This window comes from Chelonoidis abingdonii, chromosome 11 (genome assembly GCF_003597395.2).
Source record: "Chelonoidis abingdonii isolate Lonesome George chromosome 11, CheloAbing_2.0, whole genome shotgun sequence".
Classification (NCBI taxonomy): domain Eukaryota; kingdom Metazoa; phylum Chordata; order Testudines; family Testudinidae; genus Chelonoidis; species Chelonoidis abingdonii.
Genome location: NC_133779.1, coordinates 46865319 through 46884510, shown reverse-complemented (window position 1 = coordinate 46884510; position 19192 = coordinate 46865319). Strand labels below are relative to the sequence as shown.

Sequence of the window (19192 nt, the reverse complement as noted above, 5' to 3'; positions counted from 1 at the left end):
ACCCTATCCCTCTGCCCCAGCCCTGAGCCCCCCCTGCATCGTGAACCCCTCATCCTTGGCCCCACCCCACAGCACTCACCCCTGCACCCCAACCCTCTGCTCCTGGACACCACCAACCATTACAACCTGCCACCCCCCAGCCTGGGCTGCCTAAATCCTGCCCTGGAGATCAGCAGCCATGGAAGAGATTGTATTATCTCGGACTTTATTCCACCAGGCATTGGCTGGGAAGGGCGAGGGCCGGGCTGGTGCAGTGGCAGAACCAGACTGGGGCAGCAAAGCCAGAAACTTGGCTTCATTTCTTTTTTCGCTCTTCCAAGATTAAATTTTCTTCCCCACACGACTAAGTGCAATCTCTCCCCCTAGGGAACGTTTCACAGCATCGCTCGCTCGCTCGCTCCGTCAAACCATGAATGCACCACGGCTCACTGGGACACACCACACAAAACAGACTCTCGCAGCGGGCGGGCAGAGACAGCAGGGCCTAGTGGTTAGTGCGCTGGACTCCTGGGTTCTATTCCTGGCCCTGTCACTCCCTCACCATGTGGCTGGAGGCTGGTCACATCCCTGCTCTGCGGGTGAAAAGGGACCCATGTAGCTGTATGTAACCTACTGGGAAGGGGGAATTAGAAATGCCCCTCGGTGCTGATCCACAGAGGCTATGGGGCTGCTTCAGTGCCTATCTATAGAGATGTGATTTCTTAGCTCAAGATGCAGCTGTTCATGCTCTTAGCTGTGGGGGTCCCTGGTTCCATCCCTGGCCTAGCAGCTATCACATAAACACCAGGCAGCAACCCGGGTTGCATCAGCTTGGGAAGCTGCTCCAGAGAAAATCTCGAGGCTGCTCCCCCAGTTCAGTGTGGCCCTGGGACAAGCCCGAGCGGAGCTGGACAGCACCAAGGTAAATGAGAAGCTGCTGCGGGTTAAGTGCCCATGTTTCTCCCATCTCTGGTCTAATAGTGTAAATCGACCTGCTTTGCACAGAGGATTTAATGTGGCCGTGCCAGGGGTCTGGTCAGGTTCGACCGTACCCTGTGCCCACACGGATTTGCCTGTGATGCCCTCTCCCAGCGCCGCGGGGATTGCTGGCTCCTCTGCACAGCTGGTGAACTTCCTAGCGAGCTCCTATACATCCCACTCTGCTCCCCACCCCGGCTACCACTGCATCCGTTCACCCCAGCCCTGCCTCCCCCAAAGTCCCCATGTGGCAGCCCCACAGATCCCTAGCCAACCATCCAGCCGTAAATTGCCCACTAGGACAACACTGTCCCCCCAACCACATGCCCAACACATTAGCCCTCCTCAAGGAACGACTCCCTCCCCCCACCTCCAGTAACACCCGCTGGCTCCTATTCTGCAACCCACCCGCTTGCCACACACAAAGCCAGCCCTGACGGGGGCCAATGTCCCCGCACAGACAGAGGGCATGGGGCTGCTGGCATGCTGCACACCAGCCTGAGTGGGGAGGGGAAGGTGGATCCATCTCGTCAGCAGAAAGGATCAGGCCCCTGCCTCCCTTTCTGGCCCAGGCTAGGGCTGCAGCAATTCTGCTTTTTGAGGCAGCAGCATGAAAGCAGCAGCCAACACCGCCCCAGCACCCCTAAGGGCGACAGGAACAAAAGGACAAAAATAAACATCCATCAGTCTAAGACCAAGCCAACCCCAGAGCAAACTCCAGCCAGCTGCTGCCGCCTGCCTTTGTCCAGCCCTTGCAAGGTCACTGCAGTGGAACAAGGCACAGCCAGCCCCAGCTCTCTGTTTCCCATCTCCGGGTAACTGCACGTGTGTTCCCTTGAGGGCCCCCACTTCAAGGTTTCCGACTCCCGGTTATCACTCTCCTGGGCAGAGACCCACATCTTGCTCCCTCCTGCCCCAGGGGTTTTAAGGCCGCAGAGCCCCCTGGATCACAGTCGGGCTCTGCTTGGTCTCCAAGGTCCATGACAAGTGTGTCACCTGCAGATACAGGTCACCACCCCGCTCCTGCTGGGCTAACGCCTTTATTCTTAAGGTAAAAGCATTACAGAGCAAACAGATGAAGACGACAGAATAACCTAGACACGCTCAAAAGCTTCCCAGAGCTCAGCCCCAGCCCCAACCTCGGGCTCTGGTAGGTTCAGTCCTTGAAAACCCACAACTGGGTTTTTCTCCCATGGTTACAACTTCATCTGTCTTAGATCTGGAACCAGAGCAGAGATTGGGCAGATCAGCTTTTTCTTTCATTGCCTCACATCACGTTTGCAGCAGACAATGAGGCGCTCCCCAGGGCGTAGCTTTGAAAGGCTGGGGCGGCGGGGGGGTTGCAGAACCAGAGTTGGGGGAATTTGCATGAACCTTTCCCTTGGGATTCCCCCAAGAAATCCATTTCCCACTTCTTGTCCCAAAAGGCCCTGCGTGTCTGGGGCATTTTCAGCAGAGTCTTGCAAACTCCAAGGTCTTACATCTGCCACAGCTGCCTCCTCGAGAGGTGACATATGATCCTGACCCACAAGAACACACACACTTTCCACCAGGAGATCCTCCAAGGATGCTGCAGGACTTTGTCGTCTCTGCCACACACTTTTTTTGGCGCTTCTATTTTGAAACAAAGCAGACAGAAATGATTGTATTTTGCAAGGTTGCTCTGTGTGTGCACGCAGTGTGTGTGAGGGGGGAGAGTGTGAGCGTGTGTGTCTTTGCTCGGGAATCTCAAAGCACTTCAGCTGAGTTTTACACAAACCCCCTCCCCTGGAGGCAGGGAAATCTCATTAACAGGAAGCACAGCTGAGGAGTGAGTCAGGGGGAATAGGGAGTCCTGGTTTCCATGCTCCTCCTGCTCTAACCATTAGATAACACTCCCCTCCCTTAACTGGGCATACAACCCAGGAGCCCCAAACTCCTAGTCCTCCCCCCAGCAGACCACATTCCTGCCCAGAGGTGGGGACAGAACCCAGGAGTCCTGATTCCCAGCCCCCTGCTCTAATTCCAGGATAAAACTCTACCCCACTAGCTCTCACCTCCTGCCAAGGAGCAGATTTGTGGTTCTTTGAAAGCGTGTGTGTCTCATCCATTTGGCATCACCCCGCCAGGTGGACTTGACCCCAGATCAGTAGTTGCTTCTGCTGACTGGTACCATGGCCAAAAGCTCCACTCCCACTCGCAAGGCAAACACTGCTGAGCTGTTCCCAGGCCATCAGCCTGCTGGGTGAATTTAGCACTCCATGTGATTTATGGAGAGGGAAGTAAAAAAGGGATGTTTGGGGCGATACAACACGCTCTGTTCTCACAGTGTTTCCAGTGCAAAAGATCCAGAGCATTCAGGGAAGCACCTACATTTTGGGCGGTGCTATTTCCCTGTTTCTCCTGAGCGCCCCTGCCACATGACCTAAGGGTCTGTCTACACAAGGGGAAGTTATTCCAGATTAAGGCGGGGCGTGAATTTGAAGAGCTATAGCTATACCTATGTATCTCCCTGTATGGACACGAGAGTCTTATCCCAAATGAGCTTAATCCACTTCCAAAGCACTCTTACTCTGGAATTGGAACGTTCACATGGGGAACTATTCTGTAGTAGCTATTCAATTTCCCCATGTGGAAAAGTCCTAATTTCTACACTCAGGCCCTGGCAATGTTCCCAAGTCTTAAAGTGGGTTTAACTAGGATTTATGCCCACTTTAAGGACTCTTTATGGAGCCATGGTGGTGCAAAGGGGGCTTAGTGTCAATGAGAAACAGATCCGCTACACTGAGAACTGTATATTCCCCACAGGGCACTTTGATTTGGAAATACCACCACTGTGCCTCATGGGAGTTGTAGTGTGGGGGCCTTGTGCTCTCATTCTCCTGTGTGGATCAGCCCTCTGGTTGGACAACATCTACCACAATGCACCCCGGTCACTCACCTGCTGATTGTCCGCTATACATAGCCCATGGCCACGCTGCATCATGGGAAACGTAGTCTGGCTGGGGAGTCCAGCCCATACAGCAGAATGGGGACATGAGGCAGCCAAACTATAAACCCCATGAGGCAACGTGGTAGCATTTCCCAAACAACTTTTTTTCAGTTTTGCTGATATATTTTTGTTTTCGGATGTTCTGGTTTTTTGACAAAAAGTTGAAAATTTCCACAGAAAACCTACTTTCAACCTCCCCCAAATTCATTTCTGTCAAAAAGCAGGTTGTATGGAAATTTTTCAGCCAGCCTGATGTGTAGCACACCTTCCCCCTGCACCCGAAACCTCTCTCGCGGGTCCAGACAGAGGCCAAATCCCCTTTCATTTAGCCGGGCTGCTCGCAGGTCTAAGCACCATTACAAACTGTACGAGGTCACCCCAACACCTTCCAGCCAGGCTGGGGCTAACAGCAGAAACGGTTCGGCTTATCGCCGTCCCACAATGCACAGAGATGCCTTTGGCCTCCCAGAATGCACTGTGGGATAGAGACACATTTCTGGAGCTCTTCATTCAGAAACCAGTTCCACTCGACTTGTTCCATTAGGAACGATTCACTTCTGTGGTGTAGATGCAGCCCGAGAGCCACCCTAACCACAGCTCTCACCTGGCCTAGGTAACCTGCTCAGAGGGGCCAGCTGGGACCACTCGGATCTGATCATAGATGGTGGTGATCGGTAGTCTCTCGCTTGGGAAGCCAGGGTCCTAAGAGAACAAGAAAAAAAACCCTAATTCATTGTCCTGTCTTTGTTGGTTAGTTCTCCCGAACTGGAAATGGCTCTTCATTCACTGAAGGCCTTAGGAGCTGGGCGTGTGTCCCTGAGGTCAGTAGCTGCATAGATCAATGAAGAGGGAATTCCACAATGAGTCACAGTCATTTATCCCCTTGCCAGACGCACAATAAATTAGACCATTTTTGTCTTCGAGGAACAATGATCTTGTGTCTAAGGGGAATTGTGGGCAACAGGAAATACCCTCAGTCATACTGGGCTAGATCTTTACTCAGAGTTTGCTCAGTCCTCACTCACTGCAACTACAATTGCTGTCAGTGGGAGTTTTCCCTGCATAAAAATTCTAGGCTATATAGAAATTCCAGTTTTGCCCACCACTGAAATGCAGCCACCTCTGGGGTGGGGTAAGGCAGCTGTTTAACAACCACACAGCAAAACTGCTCAGTAGTTTAGGACAGGAAGTGAAGAAGAAACCCCTATCTCTGAAAGATCAGGGAGAGTTTAGGAGGCAGAGGGGAGTTACTCAAAAACAAGGATACATAAATAACAGACTGGAGACAGGAGCGAGACTGACACCCTTCCTGCTGTGCGTCATGGGAGCACATTTATCAGAAGCTGCTATTTCTGTAGGAAAACAACAGCTGGCAACTTCGATATCATCTCGCAGCAGCTCAGGATACTGCTTCCAGACCAGTCACTCTCCAGTAAACAAGGCTGATTAATATCGTGCAGGTCACAGCCCCATCAGTGCAATTTCCTGGAGTTACCAAGAGTCCAGCTTATTTGAAACAAAAATTGCAAGCAAAGTAAGAAGGCCTGAAGGCCAGCGCATAGGTGCTCAGAGTCAGAGGTGTGGCTGAGTGCCCAGGTGGGCTGGCTGGGTTACCCCGAGACCAGGAGAAAGTGTGCTGCTGCGGGGGCTCTGGGACCAGTGTGATGCAAGTCTACAAGCTGTTTGCTGATCAAAGCCAGGGCTGGGCTTACCTTCCAGTAGAGGTGCCAGGTCCCAAGGGAGAACTGAAGGCTGTGGTATAACTCCCCCCTAAGGGAACTCACCTGGTCGTTCCCCTCCGGAGGGCACCTCCTCTTGATCTCAGCATAGTGAGGCTCTGAAGGACATTCCTCCTCTGGGACCGTGGGGACAGCAGCTTAGGGGAGAATGTGGGACAGATCATTATCCTACCCTGAGAGGCTGTGGGGAACCCTGCTGGGTCTGGAGACGTGGTGACCACGTCCCAGCACTAATACTCCCCACTAAGGGCCAGAGAATAATTATCCTCTTTTACAGATTGGGAAACTGAGGAACAGAGGAGGGCAGTGACTTGCATGAGGTCACCAAGAAGGTCAGGGACTAGAATCGCAGGCCTCCTGAATCCCAGTCCAGTGCGCTATCCCCTAGGCCACGCAGCCTCCCAGATTCTGCTCTCACTTACCCTGGCCTGACTCTGAAGTCAGTCCAGCGACTCTGATGAATTGACCCTTTCAAGGCCATCAGTGTAATTACTGCAGATTTGCCCCAGCGTAGCTGAGATCAGAGCTTGCCTCTTTGTGTCTGTGCCCCTCCCGCTGAGATCCTTCCCCATCTTGGGCATGCCAGACCCAGGCCAGCTGCATGGAGGAGTTTTCCCCTCTGTGCAATGAGGATGCTGATACTGGCCCATCTCACAGGGACTGCTGTAGCAATGTGTACAGCGGAGGTTGTGTGGCAGCTGGGACTGAACCAGGGATCAAACCGAGGACCTCCAGAGCTAAAAGCCAGAGCGGCTACAGGTTCATCAGAGCGGCCAGACTGGGTCAGACCAATGGCCCAGCTAGCCCAGCCTCCTGTCTCAGACAGTGGCCAGTGCCAGATGCTTGAGAGGGAATGAACAGAACGGGAGAACAGCTGAGTGATCCAGCCCCTGTCGTCCAGTCCCCGCTTCTGGCATCAGCTTGAGCTAAAGTTCTCCAGAAGGAGCCGCAAGAGTCTGTAGATGCACAGAGAGGGCTCGGCCCCACACTCCCCGCAGTGGGTTACACATGCAAAACATTCCAGTGAAACGCATGATACAAAGTGTTATTAGTTTAAACAAATCTTGAACGGAAACATTAACACAATGCCAGCCGTGACTGCCAGCTGTAACCCTTTAGCAGCCCCATCGGCTATGGTACGCTCCTCTCACCAGGAAGCATTACACCGCGCAATAAGCATTTGTTTTTCTCTGACAGTATGTTGACTCCCCGTCCCCCCTCCCTCCATCATGGATTGTCCAGCAGTTTTGAACCTACAGCTTTCACCTCCAAAACACAATCATCTCCCACTTGAACTAAAGGAGTCACTCCAGTAGCTGGTAACAGTAGAAGGTTTTTATCAACCATTCACTAGAGAAGGAGGCAACACACACTTTACATGTATGTGCCATGTGCCAGACAGGACCTTTGCTGTTTAACATTCAAGAGAAGAGAACAAACAGTGTAACCATAAAACACAGGGAAGTGTAGGAGGGAAAAGTAGCTGGCAGAATTACTCATGAATTAGTTAATAATCAGCAATTATTTATTTGTGACCCATCAGCTGACTGGGGCCATTACTGTTTCTGTAAGAAGGACGTTACCTACCTCGGCCGACTGGCTTTTTCCTCCCTGTCTTCCATAGCCACATCCCGACACAGACTGCTGTGACGACGATCAGTCCAATGCAAAGAGGCCCCATCCACATGGGTGTGTCTGTGTCGACAGATCAGAAAAACATGATGCCCTGCCCAGCTCGACGCCGACAGGGAAAATGCATGACAAGGCAGCGTTCCCAGAACACTGCTCCGGAGCCAGGCTGGCTGCACGTGGGAAGAAGGATTGACGGCTCTTTGTCTAGCACTTGATCCCACGCCTGTGGTACCTTTTCTATTGGCTCCAGTGGACTTTGGATCCAGATTCCAGACTATATGGCCAGGTGCTTTGTAAATAAGACACCAAGGTCCATGCCCTAAAGTGCTGGAAATCCGAATACACTCTAGAGCCGTACGTTTTAAGGCCAAAACGGACCAATAGGATCATATAGGCTGACTTCCCAACCCGTGACCTAAACCTCAGACTTCTCAGCGTACGTCTACACCGCAATTCAAAATTCGCGGCAGGCCCGTGCCAGCTGACTCAGTTCTCAGGGCTCAGGCCATGGGACTGTTTAACTGCCGCACAGACGTCCAGGCTTGGGCTCTTGGACCCTGTGAGGTGGGAGAGTCCCACAGCACGAGACAGAATGTCTCCATGGCAATCAAACAGCCCCCTAGCCCGAGCCCTGGGCGTCCGAGTCAGCTTTGGTTTCTAGCTGCAGTATAGACACCCACTAAGTGCCTTGGCGAAGGTTTCTGCAAGAGGAGGATTGACTGCGTGCATTGTGTGACCTCCTCTGCTGGACGAAACAGGGTTCCTGTGCAGTCTTTAAACAAAGAAATGACACTGGAAAATACCCAGGCTCTGCCTCATTGATTCCTCCTGCACCAAGCTCAGCTGTCCTGCCAGACCCCGAATTCGGCTGTGGCTCGGCAGAGGGGCGACACTACAGTAAGCAATAAAAGGCGAGGTTGGGACAGGCTGTAAATCCCTCACCTCTGCTTTGGCACATGCTCTGCAGGTCAAGTGAGATGCTCTTCTGGTCCCCAGGGTTGCTGGCCGTGCAGGTGAAGGTCGAGTCTGGGGGGTTGGGCTGCAGAGACAGGTGAAGGGTCCTGCCATCAGGAGTGAGCTGGTACCGCTCCAAATTGCCCAGGTCTTGAGGTGGGTTCCCTCTCCTCCAGGAGACATTAACCTCTTCCCTGACAGACACCTCACACTGCAGAGTGACATTGCACCCAGCTGCCGTGTTGGAGAGCGAGTGACTCTTTATCTCTGGCGCTGGCACTGGCTCTGTGTTTAAATCACAAAGAAAACTCTTATCCCAGAATCCCAGCAATGCCAGGCTGAAAGGGCCCTCGGAAAGTCGTCTAGTCCCACTCCCAGCGCTGAGGCAGGGCCAAGTCAGCCTAGACCAGGCCAGATTGAGCCCATTATTCGTCTCCTACCTCCAGTGGACACGGAGAACAACTGATCCTGGCCTTTTTATCGCAGCGCTTCAGATTCCCCCACACCCTCATCTTCCTTTCCCAAGGCTAGACATGCCCAGTGTTCTTAACCGTCCCTCACAGGTCCGGCTTCCTGAACCTTGTGTCATTTTTGTTGCTCTCCTCTGAACTCTCAATTCGTCTTCGTCTTTCCTAAAGCGCGAAGCCCAGAAGTGGACACGGGATCCAGCTGAGGCCTCATCAGCACTCATAGAGCGGGACCGTGACCTCCCGGATCTGACCTACGAGGCTCCTGTTCCTACACCCCCGAGGGATATCAGCCTTTTTCCCAACTGCATCACACTGCTGACCCATATTCAGTTTGTGATCCACGCTAACCCCAGCTCTGCAGTTCTGCCGCCCGGGCAGTCAGTCCCCGTTCTGCAGCTGCTTTTCCTGCCTACGTGAAGGCAGGCCCTGCAGGTGACAGGACTGGCCGAGTGCCAGCTGGTAAGTCACCCGCCGTGTCTAAGCAACAGCAGGATGAACTTGCAGGGCTCGATTCACACCAGCTGGGCAGAGCTGTGCTTATCAGAGCTGGATACTCCCCAAGCAGGGGGGCAGGCAGAGCTTCCATCATCCTCTGCCCCCAGGGACTCCCCCCAGTGGCGGCAGCTGTAAGCCCCACCAGCAGCCCCACTGAGACTCCTCCACAAGAGGCTGCATCCAGGCTTCCTCTGCCAGTCTGACTATAGCTCTCCCTGGCATGTTGCCCTGTTCTTCATGCTACTGGCCTCCCCCTCCCACCCCCCGGAGTGGGTAACAGCCTGCTGCACCTTCCATTGCTACAACCTTCCCCCAGGGAGAATTTCTCTCTCTGGGGCCCTGGCACCCGCTCTGTGCCAGCCTGGTTAACGTACCCTCCTGTGGGGGAATGGAATCGACAACAGCGCTAGCTCCCCGTTGCTCCATGCGCAGGCGCCCAGTGAGCTCCCAGTGGCCCGGGGAAGGCAGAGTCTGACCAGCCCCTTAGCGATGGAGTCCCCAGGGGAACACTTGGCCAAGGGGTCAGTGGAGAAGGGAGGGGAGCTGACTCGTCCCATAAGCCACATGGGTGTGTCCCAAAGGAACTGGCCTAATTGTCCTTGTGGGGTGTTGGCAGCCCAGCCTGGGGCCCCGTGAGTGCTGGGTGTTTGGCCAGGATGGAGGGGAAGGCTGATTGCAGATAATGCAGCCAATTGGGGTCAGATTCACAACCCAGATCTACCCCCAGCCACTCTCCCAGCTGCCAAGGCCAGGCAGGGCTCTGCTCACAGAATACTGCCTTGCACCAAGGGCAGATGACCTGGGGGCGTAAACTTAGGATGGGTGAATGAACAGGGAGGATCATAGAGTAACGATAGCTACAGAGACAGAGCGATGGATAGTCAAGCCCCTGCATATGGTCCCTTCTGACCTTGGAGCCTATGAGTCTATCATGATCATCTAGTGCAACCTCCTGCCCATCACAGGCCACAGAACCTCCCACAACAGAGCCCTCACCTCTGGCTGAGTTAATGATGGATAAATAGACAGATGATCCCTAGGTAAATAGACGTTTCTTTTCCCCTTTTCCTCACTGCACTAAGGTTTTATTGCCCATCAAGATCCACAATTTGTCTCATTTCACAGATGGCAGGTGTTGTTCTGTTTTTCTAAATGTGGGTTTTATGGAACCTGATAAGATCATTTGCATTAGAAACACACAGGAAGATTACAGAGAAGTTTAGCAGAGATGGGCTGAAACCTGATCCTGGAGTCTGAACCCCTTTGAGTTTCGGAGACTCGGTGTGAATCGCTGGATTCATCCTTGTCTCTCTCATTTTGGTTCTAGGCTGGACCCTATAAGGAAAAAGAGCCAATTTCCCAGTGCTGATTCAGATACAATCAAAATCCACCAGGAACAGCCAGTCCCGTGAGATTGTGGCCCAAGATGGCAGAAATCTCTCTGAACGTCTTATCTCACTAGAATTCATCCATGCTGGACTGAAATGTTAGGTTAGAATGGCCCAGCTGAACGGCCCATCCTGATGTGACCTTGCACCTGTGGCACCTCTTGTGGTGCAGAGGAGACAGGACTGGGTTGTGAGGGGTATGAAGGGGATATTTTAGTGAGGCTGCTGCACATGGACAGATCCTGTGATTCTCCTTAGACCAGGGCTGCCCAGAGGATTCAGGGGTCTGGGGCAAAGCAATTTTGGGGGCCCCCTCTATAAAAAAAGTTCCAATACTATAGAATACTATATTCTCGTGGGGGCCCCTGCAGGTCCCGGGGCCTGGGGAAAATTGCCCCACTTGCCCCCCGTCTCTGGGCAGCCCTGCCTTAGACCCTAGTTTGAAGACGTAAGTGGTGCAGAGATCTTGCACTGGTCCCTCTGCTTGGGGTGAATTTCACCTATGTGCCCAAAGTCCAGGGGCGGCTCCAGGCCCCAGCATGCCAAGTGCGTGCCTGGGGCAGCGAGCCACGGGGGGCGCTCTGCCGGTCACCTGTGAGGGCGGCAGGCAGGTTGCCTTCGGTGGCTTGCCTGCAGGAGGTCCCCAGTCCCGTGGATTCTGCGGCACGCCTGCGGGAGATCTGCCGAAGCTGCGGGACCAGCGGACCCTCCGCAGGCAAGCTGCCGAAGGCAGCCTGCCTGCCGTGCTTGGGGCTGCAAAATGCCTAGAGCCGTCCCTGCCAAAGTCAGAGCTTCAGCCACACCCTTGTATTTCTGGAAACTGGGTTACAGATAAGAAATCGATTTGTCGTCACTTACCATAGACCGCGAGGAGAAAGGCCTGTTCCTCCACAGTTGCGGGTACTATCTTAATCCGGGCCTCATAAACTCCGTGATCGCCCAGCTCCAGAACCTTGATCCTCAGCGAGGTCTCGTTGTACTTTTCTAGCCTCTGCTTAAATCTGTCACTGGGATCGGGTCGCTCAAACTTTCCTCCATTGAATTCAGCCACCTGAATCGTCACACCTGACCCAGCACGAAAGCTCCATTCAATTTTGTTCACATTTTTCTCGGGCAATAGATCCACAGACAGCAAGCTTGATCCTCCCAGAACCCCATTCACCTGGCGGTGGGGAGTCAGTGCTTGGCTAATTATGATGCCTAAAAAATGCAAAAACAACCAAAAACAACCAGTCCTCCCCCAAAAAAGACTGTGATATTTTATCAGCATGATACTGAATATGAACAGCTCAAGCTGTCTCTTTCTTTTATAACGCTTTGGAGCAAAACACAGGGCTGACAGGCACGTGGAGGACAAGAACGAAGGAGTTAACAGGATATTCTATTCCTTCACCAGGTAGTTCTTACAGATAAGGCACAGACAGGTTGCGGGTGGTAAGAACATTTCATTCACATCCACCCACATAATTTCACATTCATCCTTAAATATAACTTAGGCCCTCCCCAGGTTTTTAAATTGTATTTGAGAACCAGGAATAGTTTGTTCTCTGCAACAGAACCTATATTTCTTATATGCCAACACAGGTTTTATCTATTGCAGCCAACCCATGAACGGTAGGTAACCAATAAAATATCCACGTTTGTCACTTAGAGTCTGTAGTATCATTTTGGTCTCTCTTATAATTTGATACCTAAGGTAATTCTGCTGGTGTTAAACACCTCATCTCACTCCAGTATAAAAGGCCAGGGGCGTAGTATCTTGCTACACACATTTGTTCTTTGTGTTGGCCTTCTATCGTCGCCCTAATTAACTACGGCAATTCCAATGGGAAGGAGGCTCCTTCTTCACTGACTTCCTCCCCTAAACTAGTGCTGTGTTGCTGTGCGCTGGTGAACAGCTGCCCTGCTCCACCTCAGAAGCGGTCGCATTACAGCAGTGGGTTGTTCTTTGTTATTATTTCTATTTCAGCAGCACCTAGCAGCCCCAGCTGAGATCAGAGCGCTATTGTGCTAGGCACTGTAGGAAGTGACAGACATTCCCTGCCCCAAAGAATGTGGAGACGGGGGGGGGGGCGGGGGCAGGAGGTAAGGGGGCAGGTTTTCAGAAGAGCTCTGTATGTTGGGAGCAGAGCTCTTGTGAAAAATCCAGTCCTGCATGTCCTGAGTCTAGTGCCTTTTCACGTCTCTCCTTCCTCCCAGGAAGGACCAACTGCTACCTATAGGCCCAAATCACCTCATCCTTACGCAGGCAAAGCTGCCGTTAACTTGACTCTTAAGGGGAGTTTTGCCTGAGTAAGAACTGCAGGATTTGGCCTGTATTTTATAAAGAGCACTGAGATGAAACCGGCCGCATGAAAAGTCTGGTCTTCAGTCTCATCTGAGCCCCGTTCTTTGTCTGCCATGCGGCCCTTTGAGGGAGAAGCGACAGATGCGATTGCATATTGAAAGGAAGATCAAGTGACCACATCACAGAGTTTATTCTGCATTAACTCTTCCAGTGGCCAAAATTATAAGCTGCTTGTTTCCTGTATTACAGAGACATTTCCGCGCTCAGAGTCAGGAAAGGGGGGTTTGTGGGGGCTGGGTTGTGCTTTTCTCCCCCTTACTAGCCACTGGTAATTTCTTCTCGGCCTCAGCTCAGTTATTTGAATCTCCCTCCCCCTGTGGAAACTGATCCTGATCTATGACCGAGGCCGATTTAGTTTGCAAAGCACAAGCTGAAATGGCTAGCCAAATGCACGACCAACAAACCGCACAGTATGTAATAGAAGCACATGCGACACGCGTGTCCTCACGTGAGATGCATAGATTTACTGCTTGGGAGTCCAAAATAGTCGTTTAGCTGTGTGGAAAAGGGCCAGGGCGTGATTCTCACAGAGGGCAGGGCATTCACTGCAGAATATCTACCTACCTGTACAGATATAGCTCTAGATAGCTGGATGTGTTCTTACTTCTGCTTCCCATAGCCATGCAGGCAGAGCCACTCGGCCTTTCACCCCGGTTAGCAGCACGTGCTGAGCCTCAGGCTGTCCTGCTGCTTTAACCCCAGATAAAAGCAGAGTTGCCACGTGTGTGTTCACTGCTATTTTAACTGGTGCTCACTCAGCTGAGTTCACTACACACCCTCGGGGCTAGATTTAGAGGCAGACGACCCAAGTGACCCCCCCTAGGGTGCTGGGCTTGGGAGTGCTGGGCTTGGGGGGCTGTTTTTGTTGTTAGTGACAAAAGGGGAAAATAGAACGTTTGAAGCAAAATGTTCCGGGTGTTCTGTAGGTGGATTCATTTGTCATGTTCGGACATTTCAGTTAGTCTTGAAATGAAGAAATTTCTCTAAGCTTAGAGGAAATGAATTTCTTTTTATTGGCTTATATAGAGCATGAAGAAATATAGATTTATATAGTTTGCAAATTTATCACCCTATACGACAGGGATGAATTGTGTGTGCAAACTGTGGAAAGTCATGGAATAGGCTACAAATGCCGAACAAACAAGGCATTTAAAAGTTTAACACATGGAGGGGGATGCCAAAGATGCTCCTCGCCTGGGGCGCTGTTCGGTCTAGGGCCGGCCCTGTGCAGTGAAGACACACGCTGACCCTACTCTAGATGCGGAAAGGGGCCCTCAAATTGGCACAAATCTAATTGACACTAATTTGAATGTCTCTTGACGCTGCCGAAGCGGAGTAACGGGCCCAGGGTGCATCTACACTGGAGCTGTAAGTGTCCCGTACTTGTGCGAGCTCAGATCAAGCTAGTAGTGGGGTTGTGACCTCACCGGTTCGTAGCTCAGGTTTCAGATGGGATCCCACATGGGCTGTGCCCATGCAGCTGTGGCTTCCCGGCTGTTCTTAGCGCACCAGCTCGATCACAGCTAGCGGAGATGCATCTACCTGAGCCCCCAGCACCAGTGCAGGGCATGTCTACACAGCTACAAAACCCGGCAGCAGCCAGGCTCAGAGCCTGGAACAACTGACTTGGGCTTATAGCTGTGTAAACACTCGGACTGGAGCCAGGGCTCTGAGACCCTCCCGCCTTGTGAGCTGCAGCCTGATCCCAAACGTCTCTGCTGCTTTTCTAGCCCAAGAGCCTGAGTCAGCGGACTCAGGCTCTGAGACTCGCTCCCACAGGTCCTTTTTTGCTGTGTAGACGTACCTGGAATGCAAATGAGGATCAGGCTCTAGGGTTTTAAGCAGGGCTTCATTTGTACCAGGGCTTGCCCAGGCTGATACCCGGCATACTCGGGCCTGGCAGTTCAGAGCCCCGGCACCGCTGCGCTTGCTGCATCAGTAATGAAAGTACAAAAATTGCTTGAGCTGAAGCACCTTTTCCATTACAAATTAAGCCCTGGTTTTAAGGGTTTGAAGAGTTAGTGGTAATCTGATTAGCAGAGTCCTGTCCGTGCCATGGGCATGGCTCCGTTACACTCCTGCTGCGTTACTATCTCCCTTTTATTTAGAAATAGGACCAATCCAGAACCATTGACCCGAACTCCCTCCAATTCTCAGAGGTTCTGATCCACCACCAGATTTCACAGCTGGGGCCTCCCTCAGTACAAACTGGATCAGAACCAGACCAGAGCTTCTTCCCATTGTGAGCAAGTGAATACTCAGCTCTTGGCTTGGGCCAGATGTAGCTCTGATCCTTAACAACAAGTCATTAATTAACGGTTAATTGGCTGGGGGTTTCCAGGGAGTCATTACATTCATCAAGCAAGAATATTTCTACAGCTGATGAACAGGCCCTGATGAGAGAGCACAAGTGCTGACCCAAACAGCTGCTGTTACCCAAAGATTTGGACAGCTGCCGTCCCGCAAGACAGGATGGAATTTCAAGGGTCCACTGATCAGTCTGTATTTTTGCAGCCAAAATTATAGATGGGCCCAACCGAACCCCAGATCCAAGGATCCTGAAGTCTGGAGCATTCACATTTCAGGTCCCGCTATGTCTAACTGGGTCCCTCTCGATACAAAATGAGAGGCCCCGGCACACTGCTAACAGGGGTAACCAATGATCTTACAGAAGCTCTAAAACCTGGCTGGAGGCCATGGTGATGGGCAGCATATTACAGAGGAAGACATGTGCGTGGCAGCCAAGTCTTTGGCTGGATCCATGATCCTTTTCCTATAGAAATGCCTCCCTCGCCCTCGGGTGACACACTGAACTTTAGAGTCTGCAAGAAACAGGGCTAGAGAGGGAGGCCATGTCTACACGGGATACTGGTTGGTGCACAATTCCGGCAAAGCGCTCCTAGTGCAGACACGGCTGATAGCAGCAAAGCTGCACTTTTCCCATTATCGCTTATTCCACCATTCCTGAACCAAACTAGCTATGCTGGTAAAACTGTGTCTGCACCAGCGGCTTTTGTAGCTCGGGAATCCCCTTCCTCCCACCCCAGCATAGATGCATCATTGCATAGGCAGGCAAAGCCGCTACTTGCACTGGTAGCATTTAACCCTGCTTGGAACTGGGGTAAACGGCATTGGTGTAAATGACACAGAGCGGTTTGCCCAGCCTATGGGCAGGGTTTGCCCGTTTGCAGTCACCCCAGTGATCCGGGCAGAGCAGTCAGCTGGCTGGAGTCAGTGCAAATCCCCCAGCGTGAACCAAAATTTACTTTCTTTTAATGACAGGGCAGTTCTCCAGCAGTCCTAACACCTGCTAGACAAAGCTCACTCGTGCTGGTCACAAGTAGCAATATGATAACATAACGATTGAAATAATTATGTAAATTAGACGGATGCCAACTAAACAGGGGGTGTCCGACGCCAGATCTCAGCCACGGGAGTCCAGCAAATGGCATTCTATTTCTCTCTTTCTCCTTTCGCACTGCACAGTGTCAAATACATGTTCTCTGTGTATATCTATATCTTCCTCCTGTATTTTCCACCGCATACATCTGGTGAAGTGGGTTTTGCCCATGAAAGCTCATGCTCAAATAAATTTGTTAGTCTCTAAGGTGCCACAAGGACTCCTCGTTGTTTTTACTGATACAGCCTAACACGGCTACCGCTCTGAACGTTTCAGTGGGGTAGCTCTGTTAGGCTGTATGAGTAAAAACAACGAGGAGTCCTTGTGGCACCTTAGAGACTAACAAATTTATTTGAGCATGAGCTTTCACGGGCTAAAACCCACTACAACAGATGTATGCAGTGAGCAGTTTTGTTTTTAAAAAAACTCTCAGCTCTGTTATTAGGGTGTCCTCATTTAAGATCTGCTTGTCCAATTTGCTTCCAATGTAGAAGAAAAATTTGACCTTAACCCTAGAGGTAACTCACCCGGAGTGAGACCGAGAGACTTTTTCTGCATTTCAGGGGGTGTGAAATGATACGGTCACAGTTTTCTGAATGTCGTTTTTGACCATTTTTTATTCTTGCTATAATTTCCTCATGGGAACTGGGTGGATGGAAGAGATAGAAAAGACAAAGAAAGAGTCTATAATGGAAATTCAGTTGTAAGCTTAACTGCGGAGTCCTATCATTCCATAATCTAGCAGAGCAGATAAACTTTTCCATCTTCAGCCTCTTCTTCCCATGTAGCAGGAACCCCCATCCCATTTAGCGACATGCCAAGCGCAGAAAGACCAGACCCTGTAAGCTTAGAACCTGCGATCTAGACATTTGCCAATCTCAGGGGTAAAATATCTTCTATCAAATGAAGGAAACACCAGTTAAAATTTCTTTCCTTCTCAAACGTTTCCATGACCAAATTACAAGAACAGCAAGTAACACTCATCCAAAAATATATTCAGAAAATGTGAGTCTCATTTTAAAGCCCTTGTGAGTTATTCTCTAGGTTTCCCTTCCAATCGGTTCCACACACATCTGGATGTCCCAGGGCTCAGTTTAATTGTTCTAGGAGCAGTTTTAAGACAAAAGACATCGAAATCTAGGTGTAGGAATAGCACAAGAGGTGCTTAGACAGAGGCAGACAGGCATTCTCTAGCAGTCTATAGATTTCTAACTCCCAAATCCATTAAACTTTTTGTTTCTCTAGCACTTTCCAAACTTCCCCATTTTCTGACATTCTACGGAAAGGTATTTTTTTTAAAGGGCAGCAGTGGAGCAGAATGAAGAATAAATAAAGCACTGATATGAAACCTCCAGCTTGTTTTTGGATCTCTATAGCTTGTATTGTAACTCTCTCTAGATTCACTGTACATACAACAGCATCCATACCATAAAGTACCCAGAGCTTTTGAGCAAACAAATAAGTGAATTGAATAAATCCACATGAAAATCCAAATGGTCACAGGCATAAAAAGCAGCACAGATCAACCCTCATTCATCCTCGCAGACAGTCAAAACATGAACAGTGCACTGAAATCAAGGTTTTCCAAGGTCTTCAGTTACTTTTGTTTGACAATTGTCAGAAGATTTTTTGATAGATAAGATTCCGACTTCCCTCTCCAATGTTTCATACCACTTGCGCTGCCTGTTTTCTAAATCCCTAGAACTAAAATTCATTTGGGGATAAAAGAGTTACAGACTGCTGAGCATTTTAAATAGGTTTAGTGACTCACCAGATATTATTTATCAAATAATTATTCCGATAATATTCAGGAGCAGCCACTGACCACTCACTGTTCCCCTGTTGATTCTAAACTATTGCATATATATAGACAGTAGCTGCTCTGAGTGCATGAACATAGGATAATTTGCTAAAGAATCTAGTTACTCCCTGCAACCAACCATATTGTTAATGAGACACCTTGAATCTCCAGAACTTTACTACTGAAGAAAAACTCCTGCTTCCCTGCCCACTGTGTGGGTCTTTCCCCTGTGCTGGTAGATTTTAAGCCAGTGATTAGTCACTTACCTGCCAAGAAACTGAGCAGTGTCAGGAGTAGTAAGGGGACACAGGGGCGTCTCACCTCCATGTCTTCATCTTTGCCTGTAGCTGAAACTATGCAATCTGAGCTGCGAATACAAGGGGAAGTGAAGCACATAGGACACACCCTGCCATTCATCTTCTCACCCATTAGACAAACACCGGGGGTGGTCTGGGAATATGCATAAATACATAAAATGGCTAGCGAGTAGTTAACCAAGTGTGCGGCTCAGACTGTCAGCCACCAAGCGGTTCAGAACTGGAGCTCATCACTAATGAGCCACATTATCGTACCCTGTCTTTGTAAAGTGATCACCAGTCTCACGCAGACGTGACAGAAATGAGCACTGGGTTATTTCAGCATCAACACCTGGACATTTCCACTCAATGTAAACGTCACCTTAGTTAAGTCTATTTTCATCGTGTCTCTTGGGCCAGGTGAATCAAAGACGCAGCCTGACTCCTCATACTGGTAAAACAAAATGGCCCGAAGGTAGGTAGCTTTGTCTGCCTTTGCCTTCCACAGAGACACTGGCAGCAGCAGAAATCTACTGATTGGCAGTAGATTTCTGCTGCTACCAAAAATATTGTACAGCCCTGGTTCCTATCAGCCCAGCGTTAGAGAGCCTCCCACACGGAGATTAATTATCCCCATCAGACAGGGAGCCCGTTGTCTCCTTTCTACATGCAACTCCACTGGCACTAGTGAGGTTTGAACTTGAGATCTTCAAGGGCAGACATCTATTTCTTGAGCTAAAGG

The 19192-nt window shown here is 50.6% G+C and overlaps 1 protein-coding gene across 4 annotated transcripts; it reads right to left on the bottom strand.

Moving 5' to 3' along the window:
* Positions 1 to 1978: 1978 nt before the first annotated feature.
* Positions 1979 to 18532, bottom strand: LOC116831792 (SLAM family member 6-like). 4 transcript variants are annotated; one of them, XR_012656843.1, is made up of 8 exons: positions 18421 to 18532; positions 11465 to 11806; positions 8242 to 8538; positions 7255 to 7362; positions 5713 to 5804; positions 4533 to 4630; positions 2994 to 3174; positions 1979 to 2571 (listed from the first exon to the last, which is right to left on the bottom strand). XR_012656843.1 is itself a non-coding variant. In XM_075071069.1 (7 exons), the coding sequence occupies exons 1-6, from the start codon at positions 18479 to 18481 to the stop codon at positions 4538 to 4540; spliced, it is 993 nt and encodes a 330-aa protein (XP_074927170.1). In that variant the 5' UTR covers positions 18482 to 18532; the 3' UTR covers positions 1979 to 3174; positions 4533 to 4537. The 4 variants fall into 4 exon arrangements, 3 of the variants coding, with proteins under 3 accessions (XP_074927170.1, XP_074927171.1, XP_032647950.1); XM_075071069.1 differs by having other exon boundaries at positions 1979 to 3174; XM_075071070.1 differs by lacking the exon at positions 2994 to 3174 and having other exon boundaries at positions 1979 to 2176.
* Between the last annotated feature and the right edge of the window lie 660 nt (positions 18533 to 19192).

Bases quoted from the DNA above. Each gene is read 5' to 3' on its own strand.
- LOC116831792 (XM_075071069.1), bottom strand. From the start codon at position 18,481: ATGGAGGTGAGACGCCCCTGTGTCCCCTTACTACTCCTGACACTGCTC. The intron at 11,807-18,420 runs GTAAGTGACTAA...TGCATTTTTTAG, and splicing joins ACTGCTCAGTTTCTTGGCAG to GCATCATAATTAGCCAAGCA. The intron at 8,539-11,464 runs GTAAGTGACGAC...ATTTAAACACAG, and splicing joins CTTTCTCCTCGCGGTCTATG to AGCCAGTGCCAGCGCCAGAG.